General features: G+C 40.0%; 1 protein-coding gene and 1 long non-coding RNA gene across 2 annotated transcripts; one reads left to right on the top strand and one right to left on the bottom strand.

The window, feature by feature from the left end:
• Positions 1-2,993: 2,993 nt before the first annotated feature.
• On the top strand, positions 2,994-22,415 carry vrk3 (VRK serine/threonine kinase 3). Its single transcript, XM_088334568.1, has 15 exons — positions 2,994-3,029; positions 6,030-6,235; positions 6,367-6,480; positions 11,151-11,252; positions 11,828-11,971; positions 12,728-12,865; positions 12,929-12,984; positions 14,719-14,785; positions 15,925-16,006; positions 18,453-18,549; positions 18,629-18,721; positions 18,795-18,927; positions 19,004-19,121; positions 20,419-20,477; positions 20,551-22,415. Exons 1-15 carry the CDS (start codon positions 3,010-3,012, stop codon positions 20,685-20,687), a joined length of 1,566 nt encoding a protein of 521 aa, XP_088190694.1. The 5' UTR covers positions 2,994-3,009; the 3' UTR covers positions 20,688-22,415.
• Positions 7,346-10,512, bottom strand: LOC148367567 (uncharacterized). The gene is made up of 3 exons (XR_015850343.1): positions 10,382-10,512; positions 9,634-9,755; positions 7,346-7,605 (listed from the first exon to the last, which is right to left on the bottom strand). It is a non-coding gene; the product is annotated as an uncharacterized LOC148367567 (long non-coding RNA).
• Positions 22,416-23,162: the final 747 nt, after the last annotated feature.

The raw sequence follows: 23,162 nt of genomic DNA, 5'->3' as shown, positions 1-23,162 counted from the left end.
TTACATTGTGGGCTTTTTAACCAGAAGAATATACAACAGATAATGTAGGTATATATATATATATATATATATATATATATATATATATACACACACATATATTTTTGTTGCATCTTACTGTTTTGGATGCAATGAGATTATTATGTTTACACTGGGTTGCCTGACGAAAGACTTGTGGAAAAGGATAAAGACTGTCAGGATAAATAGGCAAAAAATATTGTGCATCGTAACAATAGTGCAATGAACATTACAATCGCATTTAGCAGCAAAAATCCACAAATAAGACAAGTTTTTACAGTTTTGTTGTCACGACCAGAACGAAGTTAGGACCCAGTTGCGTAACGTTAACCACAAGTTTATTGAGCTAAAGAGGAAAGGCCCGCGATCCAGTGCTCGCTGGACACGGGAAGCAAGCCGCTCACAGAATCGGAACGTGTTCCGAATGCGGAAGTGGATCTTCCGGAGCGGGAGATCGTGGTGTCGAAGATGGGAAAAAAACAGGTCGATAGCCGGGATAAAAAACGGGTCATAAGCCGGGACGGGAGAGCAAAACGTGGTCGGGGTCAAAAAAACAGGTTGTTGCCGGAGACAAACAGGGAAATCAGGAACGGCCGGGTGGAAAACGGGTGCAAAAAGCGGGAACGACTGGAGTCAGCGTCAAATTGCTTGCCTCGTACGAACAGAGGTTCGCTGAAGGACTGACAACAGGCGAGTGAAAGGACTGAGCTTAAGTAGGACGGGGAACCAATCAGGAAGCCCGCAGCGGCTGGCGCCAAACGAGCGGGCACAGGTAAAACTAATCAGTCATCATGACATTTCTCAGCTTGTTTGGGTGGTTTGGATGAAGCTGTCTTTGGGCCTTTTGTCCTTGTGGCTTCTTGAAAAATAAGAATAACAAAAATATAGATATTAATTGCTTGAGATCGCTTTTTAGATGTAGGCATTTAAATGTATGTGGATTACAGAAAAAAAATGTCTTAATCCAATGTTTTTCAACCAGTGTGCCACAGGAAATTGCCCAATTTTATCTTTGTATAAGACTGCAGTTAAAATTAATAATTTAAGAACTCAACTAAAGTAATTTTACACAATTTGGCTGAAACTGTTTTTTTCTATCAGCAGAGCTGCCCAATTTGCCTGACTACAAAACATGACTATACTGTATGGTCAAAAATGTTATAATAGTTACAGAAAAGTGCCTTATAGTTCAACCGCAACTAACGAGTCCACATCAACAAACAAGTGTGAACAAATGACATAACATGAAATTAAACGAAGGTAATTTGATACCTGGGAGAGTGTACCCTCTTCCACAGCATCCCTCCAAGCATACATTAATTCGCTCCATGCACTCATTCACATGTGCCTTATATTTACATAATAGATAGATAGATAGATACTTTATTCATCCCCGAAGGGAAATTCACATTTCCAGCAGCATCCCTGAGCTGAGAACAGTACAATAATAAAGTCAAAAGAATACAATATACAAATATCCAGTGTGACGTGCAAATGCCCACTGTAGCGTGTTATATAGAGTAACTAAATAGTGCTACACAGAATACATATTGCAGTAAGATTCGGTAATATCCAATGTAGGTGGTGTGGTTTAATTTGGGCCTTTACTCTGCCGGGTGGAGTTAAAGAGCCTCATGGCATGAGGAAGAAAAGATCTCTTCAGTCTGTCCGTAGTACAAGACAGTGACAGCAGTCTGTCGCTGAAACTGCTCTTCTGTCTAGAGATAATGCTGTGTAGTGGATGCGATGGATTGTCCATGATTGACCTCAGCTTTTTCAGTGCTCGTCTCTCAGCTACTGTTGTTAGGCTGTCCAGCTCTTTGCCCACAACAGAGCTCGCTTTCCTAGCCAGTTTATTGAGACGAGAGGCATCCTTCTTCTTGACGCTGCCTCCCCAACACGCTGCCGCATAGAAGAGGGCGCTTGCCACTACTGTCTCATAGAATATTTTCAGGAGCTTTTTGCAGATGTTGAAGGAAGTAAAGTAAAGTCGGCTTTGCCCTTTCCTACATAGAGCTTCTGTGTTGGCATAATGCACATATCGATGAATTGTATCTATCATATTTACATTTATGCCTTGCGACTGGCCGGAAACTAGTTCAGGGTGTCCCCTGCCCACTGCCCGAAGATGGCTGAGATGGGTTTCAGCACCCCCGCGACCCAACTGTGGATAAGTGGTGTAGATAATCGATGGATAATTACAATTACTGAAACCAGAGAGACAGAGATGACAAGAAGTCCCAGAGTGTGTTGGAAATGTATAAAGTGAACACTTTGTGTGTTTAAAACAATATTGGCTTCTTGATGTGCTCTTTATATGAACTAAAATAAAGCACATCGTAACCACAATGTGAAAAAGAAAGTTATATTTTTGCTAAATGTGAGCATTTTTTGTTGAACTACAAGCAACTACTTGATCTTTGTTTCCTCTAACACTTTTCAAGGTTACATCGTTCATTTATCTTAAACAAAATGTAGTATTTATAATAATATTTCAGTTTATTAATATTATTAATATTATTAATATTAGTTTATTTTGTCTTTTCTGAGCATTTTTGCTACTTGAGTACAACCGGTTCAGGGTGTCCCCTTCCCACAGCCTGAAGATAGCTGGGATGGGCTCCAGCACACTCGCGGCCCTACTGAGAATAAACGGTGTAGGTAATGGTAAAAAGTAATTGAAAGTAATCAAGTTGCATTATCTTAATATTATAGTATTTGAATTTCGTATCTGATTACATTTTTCAACAGTTAATTAGTAACTGTATCAGATTACATTTCTTAAGTAATCCTGCCAACCCTGGCCTCGAGAATCTTGTTATTCAAAAATGTGTGCTTTGGTTCAAAAAGGTTGGGAAACCCAGTGTTATTCAAAACGCAAAGATGCACTTCTTCCATGTATCAATAGAGGGTAGTATTTTTCATGATGCGATCAGCGATCACATTAGCATCCAAGCGAAGAAGTATTACATCAATGTAAACAGCCTGGTCATGGATGGAGGGTTGGAAAGGTAATTGTACCTGTAATGTCTATTTTTAAATGCTTAATAACTTCAGTTTTAAATGTTTTTTACGCTGCATGTACAAGCTTTATCCGCTCCAGACGCTACCATGCATATATCGATGGCGCCATGTATGTTATGAAATAACAAGTAAGGTAGTTAGTGTATAGACTTTCTAATAGCTCACTTAGCTAGTAGTCACAACGACAGTCACATATGTTCACGTTGTCTCGCTGGAAAGTTGAAACTGTATATGTTTTCTCGTCTTGGTAAACATAAATAGATTTAGTCTATAGTATTTAGCATAAGTCAGTAAACTTTACGTCTATGTACAGTATTATTAAACCTTATGATACCTGGCTTCAATGACACTTGTAAAGCGTGTATAGAGTGCTTCGAGGTCCTGAGATTACCCACAATGCATTGTTGGCGGCCATTTTGGAAGTCCACAAAGCTTTTTACTTCATTGTTATTGTTCAGCGAACCAGTTAGATTCTACATTGTAATGCCGAATACGTGCGTTATTGTTGGCTGTTGTAGCCGAGGGGAAAAGGGTGGGAAGGGCTTCTTTAGACTTCAGAAGTGTGTTTACAATCAGGGGATTGAAGTTCAGGAGAAAAGTGAACGGCGAAGACGAATGTGGCTGGCAGCTATCAACCGGTCGAATTTGCCAAAGCTTGACTGTGTTCGTGTTTGTTCTGACCACTTTCTGACAGGTAAATTGAATTATTTATGATGTAGAAATAATTTTTTAAAAAGGTTATGGGACATGTGTACTTCATGTACATCTGTCGACACCATTCAAGTATGGCTAGGTTAAATACTGTAGGTGTTGCTTCTTGAGTAACATTTCTGAAAAAATATTCTTAAAAGATCTAGATGTTGATCTACTGTTGTTGTAAAATTGTTTAAAAAATGTAAAGTAATGATCAACAACAATGATCCATGGTTGTAAACTTGGCTGAGACAAACTCTGAGAATGTAGAACTTTCCCTTTCACAATCTTGTTTTCATCACCTTCGCTTGTGTGCACAGACACATCCCGAACCCAACCAGACACAAATCTGTCGTAGGCTTCCATACTTTTGTAATTTTGAAAATCCTTCAGTTCACAAAAGGGACTTGGGTGGAAAATAAGATAGTTAACAAGTTCGATGTAAGTCACACACGGCAACAAATCGGGATTAGACTTCCAGTCCTTGTTTTTAATTTTGTAGGGATCCAATTTTTCAATAAAATGCAACTTCGCAGCGTACCGCTCGCGTGCTTGCTTGTCTAAACTCTCCACGTAGTTTTCCATAGTGTTGATGGACAAAATCCGTACACAAACGAAGCTAGTTGAGTAAGTAAATAGACAAACTGAGTAAATATTTGCTCCTCTCGCTATCACCGCTTGTAATCGACAGTCTTCCAAGATGGCGGCACGAAGCCGTGTTACTATTTTTAGCACAAAGCGCGGAGCCCTCTATAGCTGAATTAAGTTTAAAGTAGCCTCAAAATAACCCAACAAACTCTTAAACAATGCTGCAAAAGTAAATAATACTTATGTAACCGAGGTGTACGTGTCCCACCAAAGATCCACATTCACGCTGGACTGGATGATGAGGTTTTTATTATTACAGTTTCTGCAAATGGATACGTCACAACATTAGCTTTTCTGCTGGCTTTGATCTCTTTGATCTCATTGCAGTTCTCTCTGGTAAGACTGCCAACAAAGCATATCAAAGAGCTTTCTTTTCACTTTACATAAAATACATTTTAGAATATCACAATACATTTTAACAAGATACTTTTAACAAGAGATCGTATAGTGGATTTTTTTTTACGTTTACAATGGATTCAACATGTTTTTCTTTCGTCTGAATTTTAACCAACATCATCCTTTTTTAATGTGTATGAGAAAATAGAAATAAAAACAATAAGTATAAAAACGGGTACAGGTTACCTGCAAATGGATAAGTCACAACATTAGCTTTTCTGCTGGCTTTGATCGCTACAAGGGGAATTCATAATTTAGTAAAACAGAAACAAAACGAAAATAAACCTAAACAGCTTGACAATATCAATCACATTACTGTGCATGTTGAGAGATTTGTCAGCTGGGGTTATAATATTAATATTAACTTCTTTTGTGGAGCACCAAAAGATGTGTCTTACCATTGCAGTTCTCTCTGGTAAGACTGCCAACAAACCCCGCCTCCCGGTCACATGTCAAAAGCCAAAACCAAGCCTCACCCCATACCAGCAGATGGCTCTGTTGGACTCATCATTGCAGGACATTTACCAAAAACTATACACATATTTCAGCAGGAATTTCAATAAAACAAAAGTTATTATTACACCCGTTACACTTATACATTTAAATGTCCAATGGATTCCCCTTTCGCCACCACAGTCATGTGACTCGATTGTGTTCCAAAGTCTTTCTTGATGGTAATGTATCATATCATTGTGCATGCAATCTTATCATTAATGATGCCTTGATTTGGATTGTACAGCTGTATTTGTTAACTCGTTATGTTTTTTTTATCCATTATCTGGACCAGTGATGTCAAACCCAATTTGGCTCAGTTGCAACAACACCAACATAATCTTGACTCAAGAGTAGTATTTTAGTCTATGACCATTTTATTTTGAAACGGGACAAAGTCTTTGTGAGTGATGAGCCGCTCCAAGGATTGCATTAGATTTCTGATTTGGTAAAAGTTTGAGACTTCCAGTTTTAAACAAGGACATGCCGTTATTATTGATTTTTAATATTCTGTAGTCGTATAAAAATAAATTGTGTGATTAAAAATGTATTGCCTTTTAATGTCAAGAGGTTAACATATATGAATATATTCACAAACAATGGAGAAAAATGAGTTTCATGTTTGGCATTGAACGTGGTAACTGTTTTATTTTAACAGTTAAGTGAATGCAGGTTTTTAACTGTAATTCACCATGCCATAGAAACTCCACACAGCCCTTCAGACTGTGTGCTTACATTCCTATTTGTACATCTTGCAGAACGACTTTCCGATTCTGCCCTCAGTGCGGCACGAAGCTGCAATCCAATTTTAAATTCTGTCCATCCTGCGGGGAGAAAATTCCTTGTGCTGCCGATACATCTCCATTGGAGGCCATCAGACCTTCTCCAAATTTTTCTCCCCCAAAAGGAGATGAAGCCATTGGAACCAGCCACTCGTCCAGCATGTGTTATGATTCTGCAGACGGTAAGGTTGTCTTTTAAGATCCACAAGGTTAAGTTCAATCACATAGTCAAATCCAATACAAGAAAGGAATAGAACCATTATCTAAAAAGAACTACTTTTACAAAACACATCCACCTTTTCTTCACCTACAGTGAATGGAAGTCTACTTTCTCCGCGTCCTGCATTGCGTAAGACGCGTAGTTGCCTCCGCCTGGACAGGGAAGTCAAAGTAAATATTAAAGAAGACCCTCTTCCTGTGTTACAAGGTACTGTAAGTTATATTAGTTTCAATCTCTTTGTTGTGTGCTCCTCTAATATAAACTCCCTAAACCTAATTAATATGAATTTGCCATTTGGAGCTTTCTCTGAAGTTATTCCTTTTTGTAGAAAATAAGATAAAAATTTAGCTTACCAAGTACACATGTTTGTTGTGTGGTTTATCTCGGAATGGTTGTTGTTCTGTGATAAGCTTTCCTGTGTTTTGTATGATTGACTAATTAATTCAACAATTGTTAATGAAGTCAAGTCACATTTTTTTTTATTAACCCCAAAATGTTAATAAAAATAAATGTGACTTGGGGCGGCAGTGGCTCAGGAGGTAGCGCGCTCGTCTTTGGATCAAGAGATCGCAGGTTCGATTCCCGGCTCCTCCGTGTTACATGTCGAAGTGTCCTTGGGTAAGGCACTGAACCCCTAATACCCCAATAAGCAGGTTAGCGCCTTACATGGCTGCACGCTATTGGGAAATGTGAAGCACACTGTAAAGCGCTTTGGGAAGTCTTGACTTGAAAAGCGCTATATAAATGCAGATCATTCATTTCATTCAAAATGTCTTTAAGTACTACACAGGCCACAATTACACAATCCCCTGACAAAAAACTCAGCATGAGGAAAATAAGAATCCTTGAGAAGCGGCCACACAAAAGGTATTCCACCTTTCAGTGACCGGGCTGCAATATATTTTGCATTGGGTAACAATACACAAAACGTAAATATCAATAAAAATGACAAAAGCCATGGGTAATATGTAAAAAAATCTTCAAGAAGTCCATGACCGCCACGACGCAGCTTTCAACCTCAGCCGGCTGCTCGTGCAGATGACACGCTTCAGGTCCAGGTGGTAGTCTCCTGACTCATTCCAGTTCATTCTTCTTCCTCATTTTGCCACCAACTAGGCAGCCGGAAAGGACAGGAAAATAAAAGTATGAGGTCAGCATCAATCATAAGCTATAAAATAGAAGTGTCTCTTATGTCTAGATTTAAACACTTAGACTAAGGTTGCAGATCTTATCTCAAGGGGCAGAGCATTCCATAACACCAGGCCCCAGGATGGAGAGCACAATCAAGCCTCCAAATTTCACACTTAGACCAGCGTTTTCCGAACAACGGCTCTGTGAAGAAACATAGGGGAAATCAAATCAGATAGATAAGAGGGAGCATGTCCATGCAAACCTTTGTTTGTCAGTAACAGAACTTTAAAGTCAGATTGTGCAAGTTAGCTAGAGTTGGAGTTATATGGTAAAACATTCTTGTCTTAGTCAATAGTGTCGCTGTTGCATTTTGAACAAGCTACAAACTTTTGAGGGAAGACACAGAGAGAGCAATAAAATACAGTCATCAAGACGGGAACTAATAAATGCATTGATTATAATCTTAGACTCTAATTTTGACAGCATTAGGCAAATCTTCGCGATATTACAAAGGTGGAAGAAAGCTATTGTAGTAATATTTTTCACATGTAACTGAAATGACAGATTAGGATCAAATATGACACCTAGATTTTTGACCGAGTCACTTTGGGTAGTATTACATTTGTCAATGTTCAGAGCAGTGTTTTAGAAGTCACAACAATGAGCTGGACCAACAATCAACATCTCGTTGAGTGTCACCTGAATAGCAATGGGAACTAATATTATACTTGCAGGTAATATCACCAAGCTGAAGCATTTAGATACTTAGGAGGCCAAGTACAGGGCCCTGTGGAACGCCACTAGTGACATCAAAACTTTCAGAGGTCAGATTGCCGTAGTTTTAACATTGCGTCCAGCTTCAGAAGTAGGACCTAAACCATGGGAGTACAGTTTCTAAGATACCAATGCATTTTTTGAGACAATCGAGTAATATGTTGTGGTCCACAGTATCAAATGCAGCACTGAAAACCAGCAGCAGCAGCAGCATTTACAAGGCGCCGGACTCTATTGCTCAGAGAAGATTATTAGTTACTTTAAGCAGGGATGTCTCAGTAGAGCGATTTGCCCTTAATGCTGACTGAACAAATTCAAAGAGATTATTTTAAGACATAAAGTCATTCAGCTGCTGTGCCATAACCATTCAAAGTAATTTTGCAAAAAAATGGTAGATTTGACACTGACCTATAGGTTTTCTGGTTTAGGGTTAGGTCGGGTTTACAGACAGCTGACTTAAATGCTACCAGAACAATACCCTTGGAGAGCGATGTATTAATAATATTTAAAACCAAAGGGCCTACGATCCCTCACCGATCATTTATTTGTGAAGTTTGAAATGGGTCAAGCAGGCAAGTAGTTGGTTTGGTCCTACTGACCATCTGTGAAAGACTGTCAAGACAGATCACTGAGAATGTTTATTTAAAGTTTCTTCCTATAAGAAATGAATCTTTTATCATAAAATACCATAAAGTCATGGGCAGAATAGGTAGAGCTTTTAAGGTTAAGTTGGTGTCTATCAATGCCGCCATTGTGAATTTCTTATTATTCTTTCTTATTATTATTTATTTTTCTATGTACAGAAAGGATCCTAGAGAAATGTAATGCTTTAGCTGAAGTAAGAGCGACTTTAGAATTCAGCAAGCTGTCTCACCAGGCCTGTCAGAAAACCTCAAGCTTCGTTGTGCGCCTTTTTCGTTCAAGTTTCCTGCAACCTTGTTTGAGTGACCTAGTTTCTTCTGTAAACCAAGGCGTATTCTTTTTTGGTCAAAATGTATGCGGTAGGGGCACCACAGAGTTGAGGACGTTAACCAAAGTGTTATTTGAGTCATTTGTAATTCAGTCAACGGCCCCAATATACGAAGGGAAGGACGCAATTGCCACTTGTAAGAGTTCCGTAAGTGCGGATGATGTTGCAGCGCGGATATTGCCGCTGCTGAAACTTTGATTTTCCTCATCACAATAAGCTTTGAACTGCACCCCAAATTTAACAAGATAATGATCAGGTTACAGTAACACCAAAATATTTTAGGGTTGCCACGCTTCGGGTCAGAACAAGGTCTAAAGTATTCCCATCTTTGAAGGTCTCTCAAAGGCCAAATAGGTTAATGGATCATTAATAAGATAATTAACAAGTAAAGCTTTGTAAGCGATTGATCTAAAATTCAGAAAACCAAGCTTTAGCACTGTCGACCGAGCTGAAACCTTTACAAAGTTGTGAAACTTTGTAGTAACCTCCACAAGATTTTGATGCCTGTCCAGGATCTTGTGCCTTGGATAATGGAGCCAGGTGTGGCCTGGATTCCACACAGGTGGAGTAACAGGAGACAAAAGTGGTATTTCTTCTTCCTCATATCCTACAAAGGGAAAATCAGAGGTTAGGAGCACAGAACAAAATAGATCAGTGTGTTGGTGGTGTGGGCAATAGGACGCTCAAAACCACAAAAACTGTGAATTGCATGAAATACCATAGCGCTAGTTAATGCTAGCATGACAGACGCCGCACCCGTACCTACAGGCTTACTTATCACCTGTGACCTGGCCTGCCCCAGTGTACCCAGTCACGGAAGGATACACTCCTCAATTAGCGGAGCGCGGTTAATGACCGGACCGTGGCACACCTCTGCAGACCCAGTGCAAATGTCACTTTAAAAAAATAATAATAAATTTAAGCATAAAAGGTTCTGTCGCCGATCGATCACCATGCACTACTATTGTATTGCCAATTTCTCTTACGTGTCCATTTTGCCACCCGCAAGTACATAATCCATGTGCTTAATATGTTTAAATACGGTTGCTATAATAGAAAGTGAAAATGTGAAGTGCCATTATGTTAAAGAGTACAGCTCTTTAGAAAATAAGTTTCCTCCTAATTCAGACCTGGGAAGGCTAGAAATTAACAGGTTGAAGCAGTCATATCAACAGTCCAGCAAGGTTATTGTTAAATCTATGACACATCAACAAATTTCAATGAAATGCTCACTCAGTGTCGTGGGTATTGGCCAAATATACGAAGCCTTTCTCTGATGGAGAAATAATAGTAGTGCATGATGGCAGCAATGTTCGAAGGAAAAGAAAAGGAGGAAAGGACAACAAAAATAAAACCAATCCCACTCTCAGATTCATCAACCACAAGACGCACTGAAGTACAGGCTGATGATGTGACAAAACAGCTTTGTGATGGTATAAGAAATGCCGAATTTTGCGTTTGGACAAAAGAGAACCAACTTTACCTCTGTTGACCTGCCTCACACTTGACCATGTCAAGTCAAGTCATGTTTAATTGTATAGCCCTTAATCACAAGGAGTCTATTTGGAAAAAAAAACAATTGTGGACCTTTAAGATTTGTATTTGAGGACCCCTGCACCAGAGATATTATAACTTATTTTACTAGCAGTGAATATGAAAATTACATCCAGGCCATTTGACATTTTTTACAGTGACGCCTTTCTTTCTCGTTAGTTTAACTTGTCAATCGAGGAAAAAAAAATGATTTAAGGAGCTCTTTTTTGCTGGTTGAATAACCGATTGGCCAAAATGTATTCTAATGTATAGTATTCCTTTTATTGATGTCAAACAGATGTCCAAGTCAAATATGAACATTTCTCCAAAATACTATTTTCAAAAAACTTGAAAAATTGAGTTTACATAAAACACAATAGATATTGATATTTTGTATTGTATATTTCAAATAATTCTTTTTAACATTAAAATCAGCATTCTGATTGGGGTATTTTCTTTCCTTATCTAGATAACATCACGTCTTCACCAAAGCAAACGCCAGTCAAACGTGTAAAAAAGTCAGCACCTGTTGAAGCTTCGCCCCCTCCCATCTTAAAGTCTACCAGATCTGGTAAGCTTTGGGAAAACAAACATGCACATTATACATATTTGACCAGGCTAGTAACTAGTGGACCAACCTAGCTGCGTTATATGTAGGTTGATTTTCTCTGAGGATAAATAAGGCGAGGCCGAGGAGGAGAAAGAGTGTGCGCACCCTGCGTATAGCTCTGCCCATTCCTACCGCTCACCCAATCAAATTGCTCTGCTAGAGATACTGGGTATTTAAAGTTTGTTATCTGGCTTTTCGTTATAAAGTGTCCCAACAATAAAGATAGGTTGGTTAATACTACCATATCAAAGATTATTTTGCGGTACAGCCAAAGTCGGGCTTGTTGGTATGACACCTTGACTGTAAACTGTAAATAAGACTGTGCCCTTTACATACTAGGCTGAACCCTTTGGACAGTCTGTATTGTCTGGCCTTTGCACGTACGACAATCATCTCCTTTAGGTAAAAATGTATGTAGTTCATGCGCTAATTCCATTTTACCTCCGAGCCGTATGTACTCATGGAAAGGGCCATAGGTTCCCGATCCCTGCTCTAGAACTATGATGCCCTTTCTCCTCCATCAATATTCCCGACAGGAAGGATCAGAAGTTCACACCTTCCGCCTCCTGAGGAAATACTGGATGAAACCTCGAGTAGCCCTGAAGAATCCACTGTGGACAGCTTGCCGCTGCCTGGTTTCCCACTGCTTCCCACGCCGACCACCAAATCCCCTTTTAAAGGTGAAGAAAAGTTGCATTAACATAAAGCCTTGTGGCCTGCCAATTCAAGTAAAGTGAAAATGTGTTGTATATAGTTGTCATTGACAGTAAATTAGTTCATCTATACCAGTGGTTCTTAACCGGGTTACAATCAAACCCTGGGGGTCCGGCGAGTAAGTCTCTGGGGTTAGGTGAAGCTTTTGCCATGGAGGTTAAGACACACCGACTCGTCATGTCTACACAATAACATGGCCCACTTGCACTGAGAAGTAATCTAATGTGTGAATTTCATAGTATTACGCTGCGTAATTACTTAATATTCTTCATATTTCGATGCATACCATGTCGAGCAAAAAAGAGTTGGATAAATATTTACGATATGGATTCTCATGTAGCACAGAACGGGACGGGAATCAGCGTCCTATCTGGAATGTAACTGACACTGGGTCATTTTTTTCTTAGCATTATTTTGCCATGGCAAAGGCCAGCAACCCACCAAAAACCTCTAGTTGAGAGACACTGGACGAAGGACATGAATAAAGACATCTTGGCTCAAGTAGTCACAGACCTGAGAAAGAAACCTGCTTTGAATTAGAGGAATAAAACAAAATTATTTTACACTTAAGTAGGGTTCAAGCAATGCGCGTATGAAACTGATTGGGTTCGATAGCTCCAACAGGGTTAAGAACCACTGATCTATACATAACTGAAAAAAAGTCACATCCTGAAAAAGTTTCATATTGTTTTCTTAAGAAGGTTGTGCAAATGAATGTTCAGGCAGAGGGCAGAGCAAAGCAAAGAAAGTGGCGGTGGTAGAGCGGCTGGAGGACGGCAAGGAGCTGACGGACACGACGGGCAGGACGTGGACGCTGGTCAGCCTGCTCAGTCAGAGCCTGACGGAGCTCGTCTACGAAGGTGACATTTTCAGCCTTCACGTGAAGCCAAATTCCAGTGTCTATTTTTCGTGTTTGTTTCCAGTCATGCACAGAGGGTCGTCGGCCTCATCCAAGGAATCTGGCTACATCCTTAAACTGGTAAGTTTAACGCCACCACACTGGTATATATTCTATTTATACTGTGGGTTTATTCTTTTTTTATGATTAATATTACTGCAGATTTTTTTTTGCCAATGTTAATGTTCCTAAAAATGTATTGCACCGAGAAATTTGACACTTAGCATTTAGAGTAAATATTTGGGCATATGTAGAGGGGCTACTGTTCTAAACTCATTCAGTGCCATAATATGTAAATATATTTTCAGAAGCATTTTCGAAAGTGCCAAATTGTGAAAATCCGTTTTTTTAATACTTTTAAAAAAGGGTTTGGCGCAGCACAACAGTTGCTTTCTAGTGATTTCAGTATGATAAGAGACTATTAGATGGCAGAAGTGGCTTTGATAAGATCTCTTTCCACACATCGAGAAAGCACCCACTTCCTTTTGTTGTTCCTCTATCCAGCGATTGAGAGTGTGCAGGCAGGCCCTTATGGAAAGTATAAGCGTAGTGAAGCAGTGTGGTCAGGTAGCAAATATATGGATATGTACAGACAGTTAACGTTTCGAGCTTATTTGGCCCTTCTTCATCATCTGGGCAGAGAGAAATGACGTTTCGTGCACTTCCGTAGGAACGCGACTGCCACGGTCACCCCAAACATCATTTTCTTCCGCTTATCCGCGGCTGGGAAGCCCAGACCTCCCTATCACCAGCCACTTGATCCAGCTCATCCGAAGGGGTCCCCAGGCGTTCCCAGGCCAGCGTGGCCTGGGTTGTCCCCGGGGCCTCCTGCCTGTGGGAAATGCCAGAACACCTCCGGAGGGAGGTTTTCCAGGAGGCATCTGTTTCTGATGTCAGAGCCACCTCAACTGGCTCCTCTCAATGCAGAGGAGCAGCGGCTCTTTTCTTAGTCCCTCTCGGATGAACAAGCTTCTCACCTTATCTCTAAAGGAGAGTCCAGCCACCCTGCCGAGGAAACTCATTCCAGCTGTTTTTATCTGGGATCTTGTTCTTTGCAACCTCAGTGGAAATGTTTAAATCTAAGCTTAAAACACACTTCTACTCTATAGCATATGAATAACCTCTATTTTTTGTTGACAATATCTGTGTATTATCTGTTATTTTAACATTCATTGCAGCCTGGTCATCCTGAAAGGATGATTACCATATGTGCGGTCCCTTCTCAAGGTTTCTTCATTTTTCTCATGTTGAGGTTTTTGAGTTTTTCCTTGCCCTCATGTTGGTTTCAGATCAGGGGATGGTGTAATAATAGTCTGTGCAATAACCTGTGCAGCCCTTTGAGACTCTTTATGATTAAGGACTATACAAATAAAAATGACTTGACTTTCGTTCAGGATGCACAGTTCATGGTCCTAGCCCTAACCGGTCTACATGTGTTTTGTGGACGTAGAGAAGGCATCCGACCGTGTTCCTCTGGGAGCCTTTTGGGGAGTGCTCCAGGAGTATTGGGTACCTGGAAGCATTGAGCGCTGAAAGGTTCTTGCCAAGTTCATGCACCGTACAGTGTTCTTGCAATGAAATATTACTATGATAAAAGCTAGAACCATCTTTTTTTCTAATGAACGACCAGGTAAATTTTCTGGTGGCCTTCAAAAATGGCATTTAATGAGTTAAAATAAGCAAACCTTTCTGTCATAGCGATCATGTTTATTTTTTGCATTGAAAAGACAACAATAAAATATTATTTTTATACACAATACATCTCATTATTGTGTAGTGAAATATGCAAAATCCCGCGGCACATCTGAATTGCAGGGGGCCGACCGTGGACGGATCTACAAGGAGCAGAATTTTCTGCAGCGAGCCGCAAAGCCGTCAGCTGGTGAGCGTTCCTTCCGTCAGCTTAACCCAAGCAGCAATCCAGCTATTAGCATGCTGGTGCTTAAAAACCAGCTACATTTCATATGTTACATCTACTTGGAGTACTTGGAGTACCCTGGACTAATTCTTACCTCTGAAATGAGTTTTAAAAGTCAAAACCGTTACTGGACTTTGTGAATCATCATTTTGAGTTACAGTCCTAGTGAAAGTATTGGCTCACCCCCAAGAACTTTTTGTCATATTGACATTTCAGGCTTCAAACCTAAAGCAAAAAAACGAAAACAATTTCTAAGAATACCCAACATGTCAGTCACAATTGTATCATACACAGCTGAGGTCGGCCAATCTGCATGAGACAACTATTCCTTCCCATAAATCTGATCTTTATGGAAGAATGGCAAGAGAGAAGCCCTTTCTTAAAGAAAACCAGGAAAAGGCCTGTTAGGCGTTTGCAAGAAGCCACATAGGGGACAAAAATAACATGTGGAACAAGGTGCTCCTGTCAGACTAGACCAAACTTGATTTTGTTTGGCATAAGAGTACCGTATTTTCACCCCAGTTAGGCGCACTGTTTTGAAAGGAACACTCTCCTTGGTTCGAATTATTTTTTTGTTGGCTCATATTGTGCACTGGCCTATCAGACGCGAGTCTCACGCGACTGCTTTTAATACAAGTGTGCGTTTAAAAAAAAAAAAAAGCACTGGGAACAAAACTAAGTTGGATTTTATTGTATTTGTCACAAAGTAAAGCACCAGAATACAACAAAAATGTAATAAGACAAAAGACCAAACAGTTGGGTACTCACGTTTTTACACAAATCCCTCGAACTCTTCATCCTCCGTCTCGGACTTTCCGTGCCGTTTGGCCTTTCGGTAATCAATCATGCCAGCTTTTGAAAACGATCGAACGACAGTTCTACCAGCAACAAATTCATATCGAGAATGTTTATCATTTGGTTTCTTTTCACGTTTCTGTTTAACATGCGGTTGATTCTTATAAAATATTTTGAGTTTTTTTTTAATCAATAGAGTTGAAAGCTTGAATATGGCATTTTGTCGAAAAGTTATTGGTGGGGTGTCAGTACTTCTGCCAAGGGCTGTACTATCTTGCCGTTGTAACACTTCTGCTGTGTCATTGCAGTGGCCAAGTGGATCAAGCAGCACGATTTGGACTTCCTTGGAATTCCTTCCTGCGTCAGCTTCGGTCACACGGATTCTTACAGGTGCGCGGATGGCAATTTTTCCGAAATCTTTGGTGGTCTTACTCAAGCCCTGCACACACCTGGCCCCCCACCCGCTTGCGAATACACTGGCAATCGGTATTTTTCTTCTGCCCTCATTTGGTTCAGTTTTTGGAGGAAAACGGCGCAGCGCCAATAATTCCGGGTACTACACATGTCTGCCAATTTTTGTGTTCGGCCGCCAAATTCATCAAGTGTGAAGGGCTCAGAGGAATATGGCGAGCTGCGCTTATTCACAACACATGCGCTCCAAATACAAAACAATGCGGTGGCATCTGAATTGTTCAGATGCCATTCTAGAGTAGAAATTATTTGATATTTTTTACAGCATTATTCATATACAGTTATCCCTCGTTTATCACGAGAGTAAGGTTCCAAAAAGAACCCTTGATGGGTGAAATCCGATAAGTACAGACTTTTATTTTCCCTACAATTATTGTACAATTAAATACTCAAAACATTGAAACTAAAAAACAAGCCCTTTATACAGGCCTAAGCATTAATTTAACAAATAAAGGACTGTGTGTACCCATAAACATTTGTTTATTTTTTTATTTACCAATGCCTACTCTTTTAGGAACTATTTAGCCAATCAGAAAGCAAGAGGAAAGTCCGTGAAGCAGCAAGACCATATAGATGAACTGCATTATAGCAAGGAATTACTGTATTACATAATAGGAGGTTTTACAGTACTTTCTTCAATATTTACAATGTACTGTAATCCCTTGTTTTTCACGAGGGTTTTGCTCCATAGTCAAACCCGCCAAGTCTAAACATTTATGTATTTGGTGGATATAAGTAACATAATATATAAGACTGTGACAAAAAAACAACTATAGATCTACAAAGAAACACAGAACATAGAATGGCCTTAGAATGAATGGTCTTTATTGTCATTACACAATAGATCAACAAAATTGGAGGGCTTCTCCTGTCAGTGTGAAAAAGCGAGGTGAAGAGCGGCCGGCTAGCTGCACGCTAGCATCTGGGATCCTACAATTGAGCCCGGTCTCCATGGTGATTTAAAATACAAGAGCCATGAATGTCCCATTTTCTTGTGAGTTGTAGCTCCCGGTCATCCGTTTCATAGATAATGGATCTGGTGTTGGCAAGATAATGGCTTGGCAGGGGTAGTATAAGAGAGTTGTTACATAACGTTACTGTAGCAGTAGGCTCTGTTCTCTCTCGACTCTGCCTCAGTCACTTCCCAGACCCAACAACAATACACTGAGCCCCATGGGTTGAGTTTCTTTGCACTCTTCTTACGTTCCTCAGAGTCTGATTTCTATAATGAATTTGGTAGCTGTCGCAATGCTTTGCAGTATATTTTGGTGGACACGTTGATGTGTGCACCCGCCCTGCTGTTTGACTGGCCCACCACATACAAACATACAAAGTCCTCACCATCCTGCCCCCGGGAGAGCATTTTCTGTGTGCTGCAGAATACAATGCACAATTCTAAATTTGTGCACTACCTATGAAATCCGGAGATAGAATAAGAGCTTGCTCTGTCCACTCCATGCATCGGCCCGGTACTGCAGTACCTCCGGGAACGGTGCATTCGCAATGATCGCAGTAAGGCTTTAGGACTAGGACCTTAGCTTGGCCTTTTGGCTAAGAGTAAGTGTCCCGGCTCCTAGGCTTTGTAGCGTATTATGAACTGACCGATAACGGATAATGGATAATGGATAAATAATAACGAAGATAGAACAATAACCCTTAAAAACCCCACAATGCACAATACGTTGATATCAATGACAAAGAAGCCCAGAAGCACACATGTATGGGAATGGTTGTATTTTAGGAAATTATATACTGAAGAACACAAATACATGCACACACATTAAAAAAAGGAGTAATGATGCTATAATGTATGATCTCAGATGAGATACACTGAGCCCCCCAGAGATATCAATGACAATAAAGGCAGTTCAACTCAAAATCAGCTAAGTATCAAAAGTGCTAAAAGTAAACCACGCTACAGAGAGGATTACTGTACTGAGTATTTTAACTTTTTCACCAACAAAACAATTATTCCTCAATTTATCCATTAAAATAAAACAGAAAGGATAGCTATATATCAAACAAGCTACGGTTCCTTTTCGGCATCATTCAAGTCATAGTCCTGTCACTAGATTTTTGATTCCTCAGAGAACCACGACAAGCCAATGCAATTTAGGTCGGTTACGGTGGCAACCACCATTGACAACAACACATGCATGATTTTTAATATATGTTACGTAACGGATTGTTTGCCCTGGCGCCCTTATCTAGAAATACAGGGCTCATTTTAAACATTGTAAACACTTGATCTATAACTGAAAAGGGCACAATTGAAAACGTCTTTAGGTTTACATGGGGATGGCACCTTTGGTATTTAATTCCCAATCCTTATGTGCCTTGTTTAAGTATTTACCCCCTTTTTTAGATTTTTGGTTTTCCCCTCAATGGGCCAGTCGCTCCAATCCTTCATGGATAATAAGTGTCTCCCTGAGAAGACAGTCCTCCATCTGGCCTGCAGAATTGTGAGCTGGCATATTTTTTTGTTTGCGAGTCTCCTGTCGCCTCCTACCCCACTCCTGACGTCCTATGAATGGCTTGCAGCTGGACGTGCTTCACTACATCCACTCCAACGAATACGTGCACGCCGACATCAACGCCGAAAACATCTTCATTCAAGCAGGACGTCCCACGCAGGTCTGGGACGAGAGGCGGGCAGATTCAGGAAGGGGGAGACACAACACACATTAATTTCTGTATTTGTTTTTAGGTTTTTTTGGTAGGGTACTATCACGCTTCGCGCTACTGCCCCGGCGGACGCCACGTGGTTTATCGTCAAGGCATACAAGAACCCCATGAAGGATCGCTGGAGTTCATTAGCATTGATTCGCATACGGGAGCAGGTAAGTTGTTACGCGTATTAAGGCCAAAAACATCTTTTCCTAAGACGTTTTTTGCTGTTTGAAATGTTCTCGTTAGTGCCGTCTCGGCGTAGCGACCTGCATTCTTTGGCCTACTGCATGCTGCAGTGGCAAACAGGCACGCTGCCTTGGAGCAGCCTCATCGATCCTGAACAGGTGGCCGACCTCAAACAGAGGTGACACGTTGCCTTCTTTCTTTTATGCCAGATCAATTTAGTATCGTTGTTTTTTTGTTTGGGGCAGATAAGTCAAAGATAAGGCCCGTGGGCCGTATCCGGCCAGCTAAATGATTCAATCAGGCCCGCCATAAATTTCTCAGTATGTCAAGATCATTTTCTCAAAAAAAACATCAGTTTAAAAATGTGCTTTTTTCAAAATAAATTAAAACCCATCCTTGAAAAGTCTTAAAAGCCATTGAATTCGTTATTCTAAAAGTAAGGCCTAAATTGGCATTGAGATGTCTTAAAATCCAATTTTCGAAGGTCTTAAAGGATTACATTATTTCAATTTGGCACAGAATCCTGCAGATATGTTGTAAAATATTCCAGTTGCCATGGATCACGAAAAAATTATTTTTCAAAGTAAACAGTTTGACCTCATATCCGCTAGAGCTGTGATGTCACCGTGCCCCCACACGGATGTCCGATAACAAGGGGCAGCAGAGCATCTTTGGACGTTCAGCAGTACGCATTCAGTGAAAGCGGAGGTTCTGTAGTCTGTGATAACTGGATGAAACACTTATCATTTATGTCAAGCAAGCGAGTTGGAGACTTATTCCGTGCAATGTTCCTGACACAGATATTGCCCAGTTGTTTGCATGCGGGTCTGGAAGACGACCTACATTGGCAAGTTTGGATTTTGTTGTCTTATATTTAATTTTAAAAGGCATTAAAAAGTCTGTAAAACTCTTGAATTTAACTTGCCTTAAGCTGTAGGAACCCTGAAACCAAATGCCCTCACAGGCTGCTAGAATGCAGTGTTAAGTCCGAATACCGTTGTGAGTTGGTTCAGGTGCAAAACCTACATTCACTCCACTGGTTAAATAAACCACTTAACACAGTCAATGCCAAACACAAAAATGTCCTTACTGTTTGTGAATAAATGTGTATGTTTGGAAAACATCCGTGATTATAATATGTAGATTAGGTTACTAATGTAGGCCGAATGATGAAGCATAATACTGAAAACCGAAGCAAAATATTCAGAGTTGACATTTTTTTACTGATCTGGCCTGCCTCAGAACAGAAAGTCTGGATCAGGCCCCAGAGACAAACTGACTTTGACATTCCTGGATTCCATTCAACTTCATGTTAGATGGGAGTCAAAAAACATATGCCCAAGTCATTTAAATTGTTCTTGTAGCCATTTTGTTTTTATCAAACAGAAAACTAAATTGTGTGAGAATATTGCTATCATTTGAAACCCTCCCTCCACCTTCAAATGATTGTTTCTACCTATGTATTCAACATTTAGATATTTGAACGACGTCCCAGCGCTGTTGAGTCACTGCTACGGAAGGAGTCAAGTTTCAAGTATGTGATTATTCAACAACATTACAGCAGGTTATCGAATTCAACATTTGACATGTTGCCCTTTTCTGCCCAGGTGAAATTCAGAGCTACGTGAGCACAGTGATGAATTTAGAGTACACGGAGCAGCCGGACTACGCGGAACTGAAAGCTAGGCTTGCCATAGCTTTGTCGCACTTAGGGGGCTCTGTGGAAAAACCCCTTACCTTTTAATGACAGATACCTCAGGAAAAACATCCTGGGTGATGTATAATAAGGGTTTTAAATTGCTTATCAACATTTTATTGATTGTGCTTTTATAGTATTGGTGAAATTAGGGTGTTCCAAAAGTCTTTGGCACATTTTGACAAATATTTGAAACCATTGAGGATATAAAAACACATCCGGTAAATTCATAAAGCAGGTAATCTCAATTTTTACATGGAATGTTCAAAGATCTTCTATGTGAGAACCATTGTTCACACGACACACATTAAGCTTGTTATTCGTGCCTTAAGCTCATTCACATCACTTAAAAAAGGGGGCACATAGACCACTGCTTTTACAAATCCCCCCAAAAACATCTGGAGATCTGGGTGGCCAGGATATGAGACTGAGAACATTCTGCTCAGGCTGTCCAATCCATTTGTCTGCCAGTGTTGTGTTCAGAAACTGTCTAACTCTAAGACTCCAGTATGTTGGCGCTCCATCCTGTTGGAAAATGAAGTCACCAGACTCGTTCTCACTCAATTTATCCATGAATCTGTTTTCTAGCATGTGGAGGTACGTCTCACCATCGACTGTTGCCCTTTGGAAGTAGAATGGTCGGTGGACGGCGTTCTTCGACATAGAAGAAAATGGTCACCTTTGGGGAATCTTGCTGATGCTCAAGAAGTTCCTGTAGGTTCTCAGTACCCCATATGCGAGTGTTATATTTGTTAAATTTGCCATTTACATAGAAAGTCACCTCTTTGTTAAAAACAAGACAGCTGTCAAATGCAAAAGTCACAAAAGGCTTGTTTATCAGTGTCCTTCAACTGTTGGACTAACTGTAGCTTATAAGGTGTCTCGTAAATGGTCTGCGCTTTTTAAGTCAATGAAGACCTCCCAAAGCGCTTTACAATGTGCTTCACACTTACCCATTCACGCACACACACTCACACACCAATAGGGAGTCAGCCATGCAAGGCGCCTACCTGCTACATGCGCACTCGTTTTCTTAAAACAAGCCAAACATTTGTTGGACACAAGTTCCCCTGGTTATTCTGATCAATTCACAGGGGTCACTGCTGGAAAGCAGTTCTAATTGTACAATCGCATCTTCTGAAGTTGAGGGACGTCTTGTTCTTTAGCTGGGCATTAACAAACATCCGTTATCAATTCACCATGCCATCTCACTATGGATTTCTTCTGGCTCCTTTCCGAATTTTCTACCATATGCATGTTGAACTGGTCCACAATTCAGTTTTTGCAAATTCAAGCACACAAAAAGCCTTTTCTAGTTGAGTGAACGCCACTGATTGGTCTGAATAGAAATTCAAAAATCAATAGCCTTACTAAAAACCAAATATAATTTGCTATAAAATAGCCCAACTTTCTGTCATTCATAGTTAAGGAAATATGCAGACTTCAAATGTGCCCAAGAATTTCGGAACACCCTCTGCTCCCAAAATGGTGACATTGCTGCAGCCTTCACAGCTCCGTGGTTTTATGCAGGAATATGTGCACTATTTAGAAAACCCTGCACTAATGTGATGTTCAACTTGAATTGGTAAGTTCCTTTTTAAGGTTTTGTTTCATAGAATTGATTTAAATGTATAATTTTTGAGATGTTCACACTCATTTCACATTTGATGCTCTGGTTTGTTTTGTCAAGATTTTTGAAATGTCAACTATTGAGGAGAGCCAAACTGGGAATTTTGGTCTCGGTTGGATCCAAATAAATCCAGAAGTATTGATCAATACCATATGATTTTTTGCTCTGAAATATCATGAATGACTGTTGAATAATTGAACACTTTCCCCCTTGAGTTAGTTTGTGATTACGATAAACACATCACAAATATTTAAAGCACTTAAATATGCTTATTACTATTATAAATGCTCTTTTTTTTCCTCAATCTTGTCCTTAACGACTGAAGTTCTTTTTTTTTCACCACTAGGTGCTAAGTAAGACACACAGTCCCTTTAAAAACTACAATTGAAGCTTTAACAGTGTAAAAATATACATCAATATTTCTATTACAATGTTACAAAACACAAGTCATCAAAAATGCAGCAATGTAACAAAACTACAAACATGGGAGACTGGGTAAAGTTGTAACACATTTTGCTTTCTCCCTCCCCAGTTGATGGTCTTTTGTGCTAGTCCCCTCCAACTATTATACATGGTACCTTAGTTTGTCTTTTACAAGTAAACACCAATGGTAGAGTTCTAAGTTTGTGTAACAACCGTAACACTGCTAGAGTACAGTTGTAACAGTGTGATTTATTATTAAAGCTTATCGTAGGATAGTCCAATATGCGGAAATCGTTATTTAGAAATAATTGACAAGAAGAGCATGAAATAGAACGTATTTGTGTCATTTTTGTCCTTGTATATGGACAGCATTGCTAATCAGAGTCTGACAAGCAGTTGTGGCAAATGTATAAGCCAGTGCCTATGGTTCAGCCTTCGTGAGCCAATTGCTTGCAATCAAAACACTCACT

This window comes from Urocampus carinirostris, chromosome 4, assembly GCF_059441175.1.
Source record: "Urocampus carinirostris isolate Australia breed hairy pipefish chromosome 4, RoL_Ucar_1.0, whole genome shotgun sequence".
Taxonomy (NCBI): domain Eukaryota; kingdom Metazoa; phylum Chordata; class Actinopteri; order Syngnathiformes; family Syngnathidae; genus Urocampus; species Urocampus carinirostris.
This window is presented reverse-complemented; position numbering and strand designations above follow the sequence as displayed.

Excerpts from the sequence above, each read along its gene's own strand:
- vrk3 (XM_088334568.1), top strand. The coding sequence starts at position 3,010 with ATGGATGGAGGGTTGGAAAG. Across the intron at positions 12,985-14,718 it reads CTGGCTACATCCTTAAACTG|GGGGCCGACCGTGGACGGAT; the intron begins GTAAGTTTAACG and ends TCTGAATTGCAG. Across the intron at positions 18,550-18,628 it reads TCCATCTGGCCTGCAGAATT|CTGGACGTGCTTCACTACAT; the intron begins GTGAGCTGGCAT and ends AATGGCTTGCAG.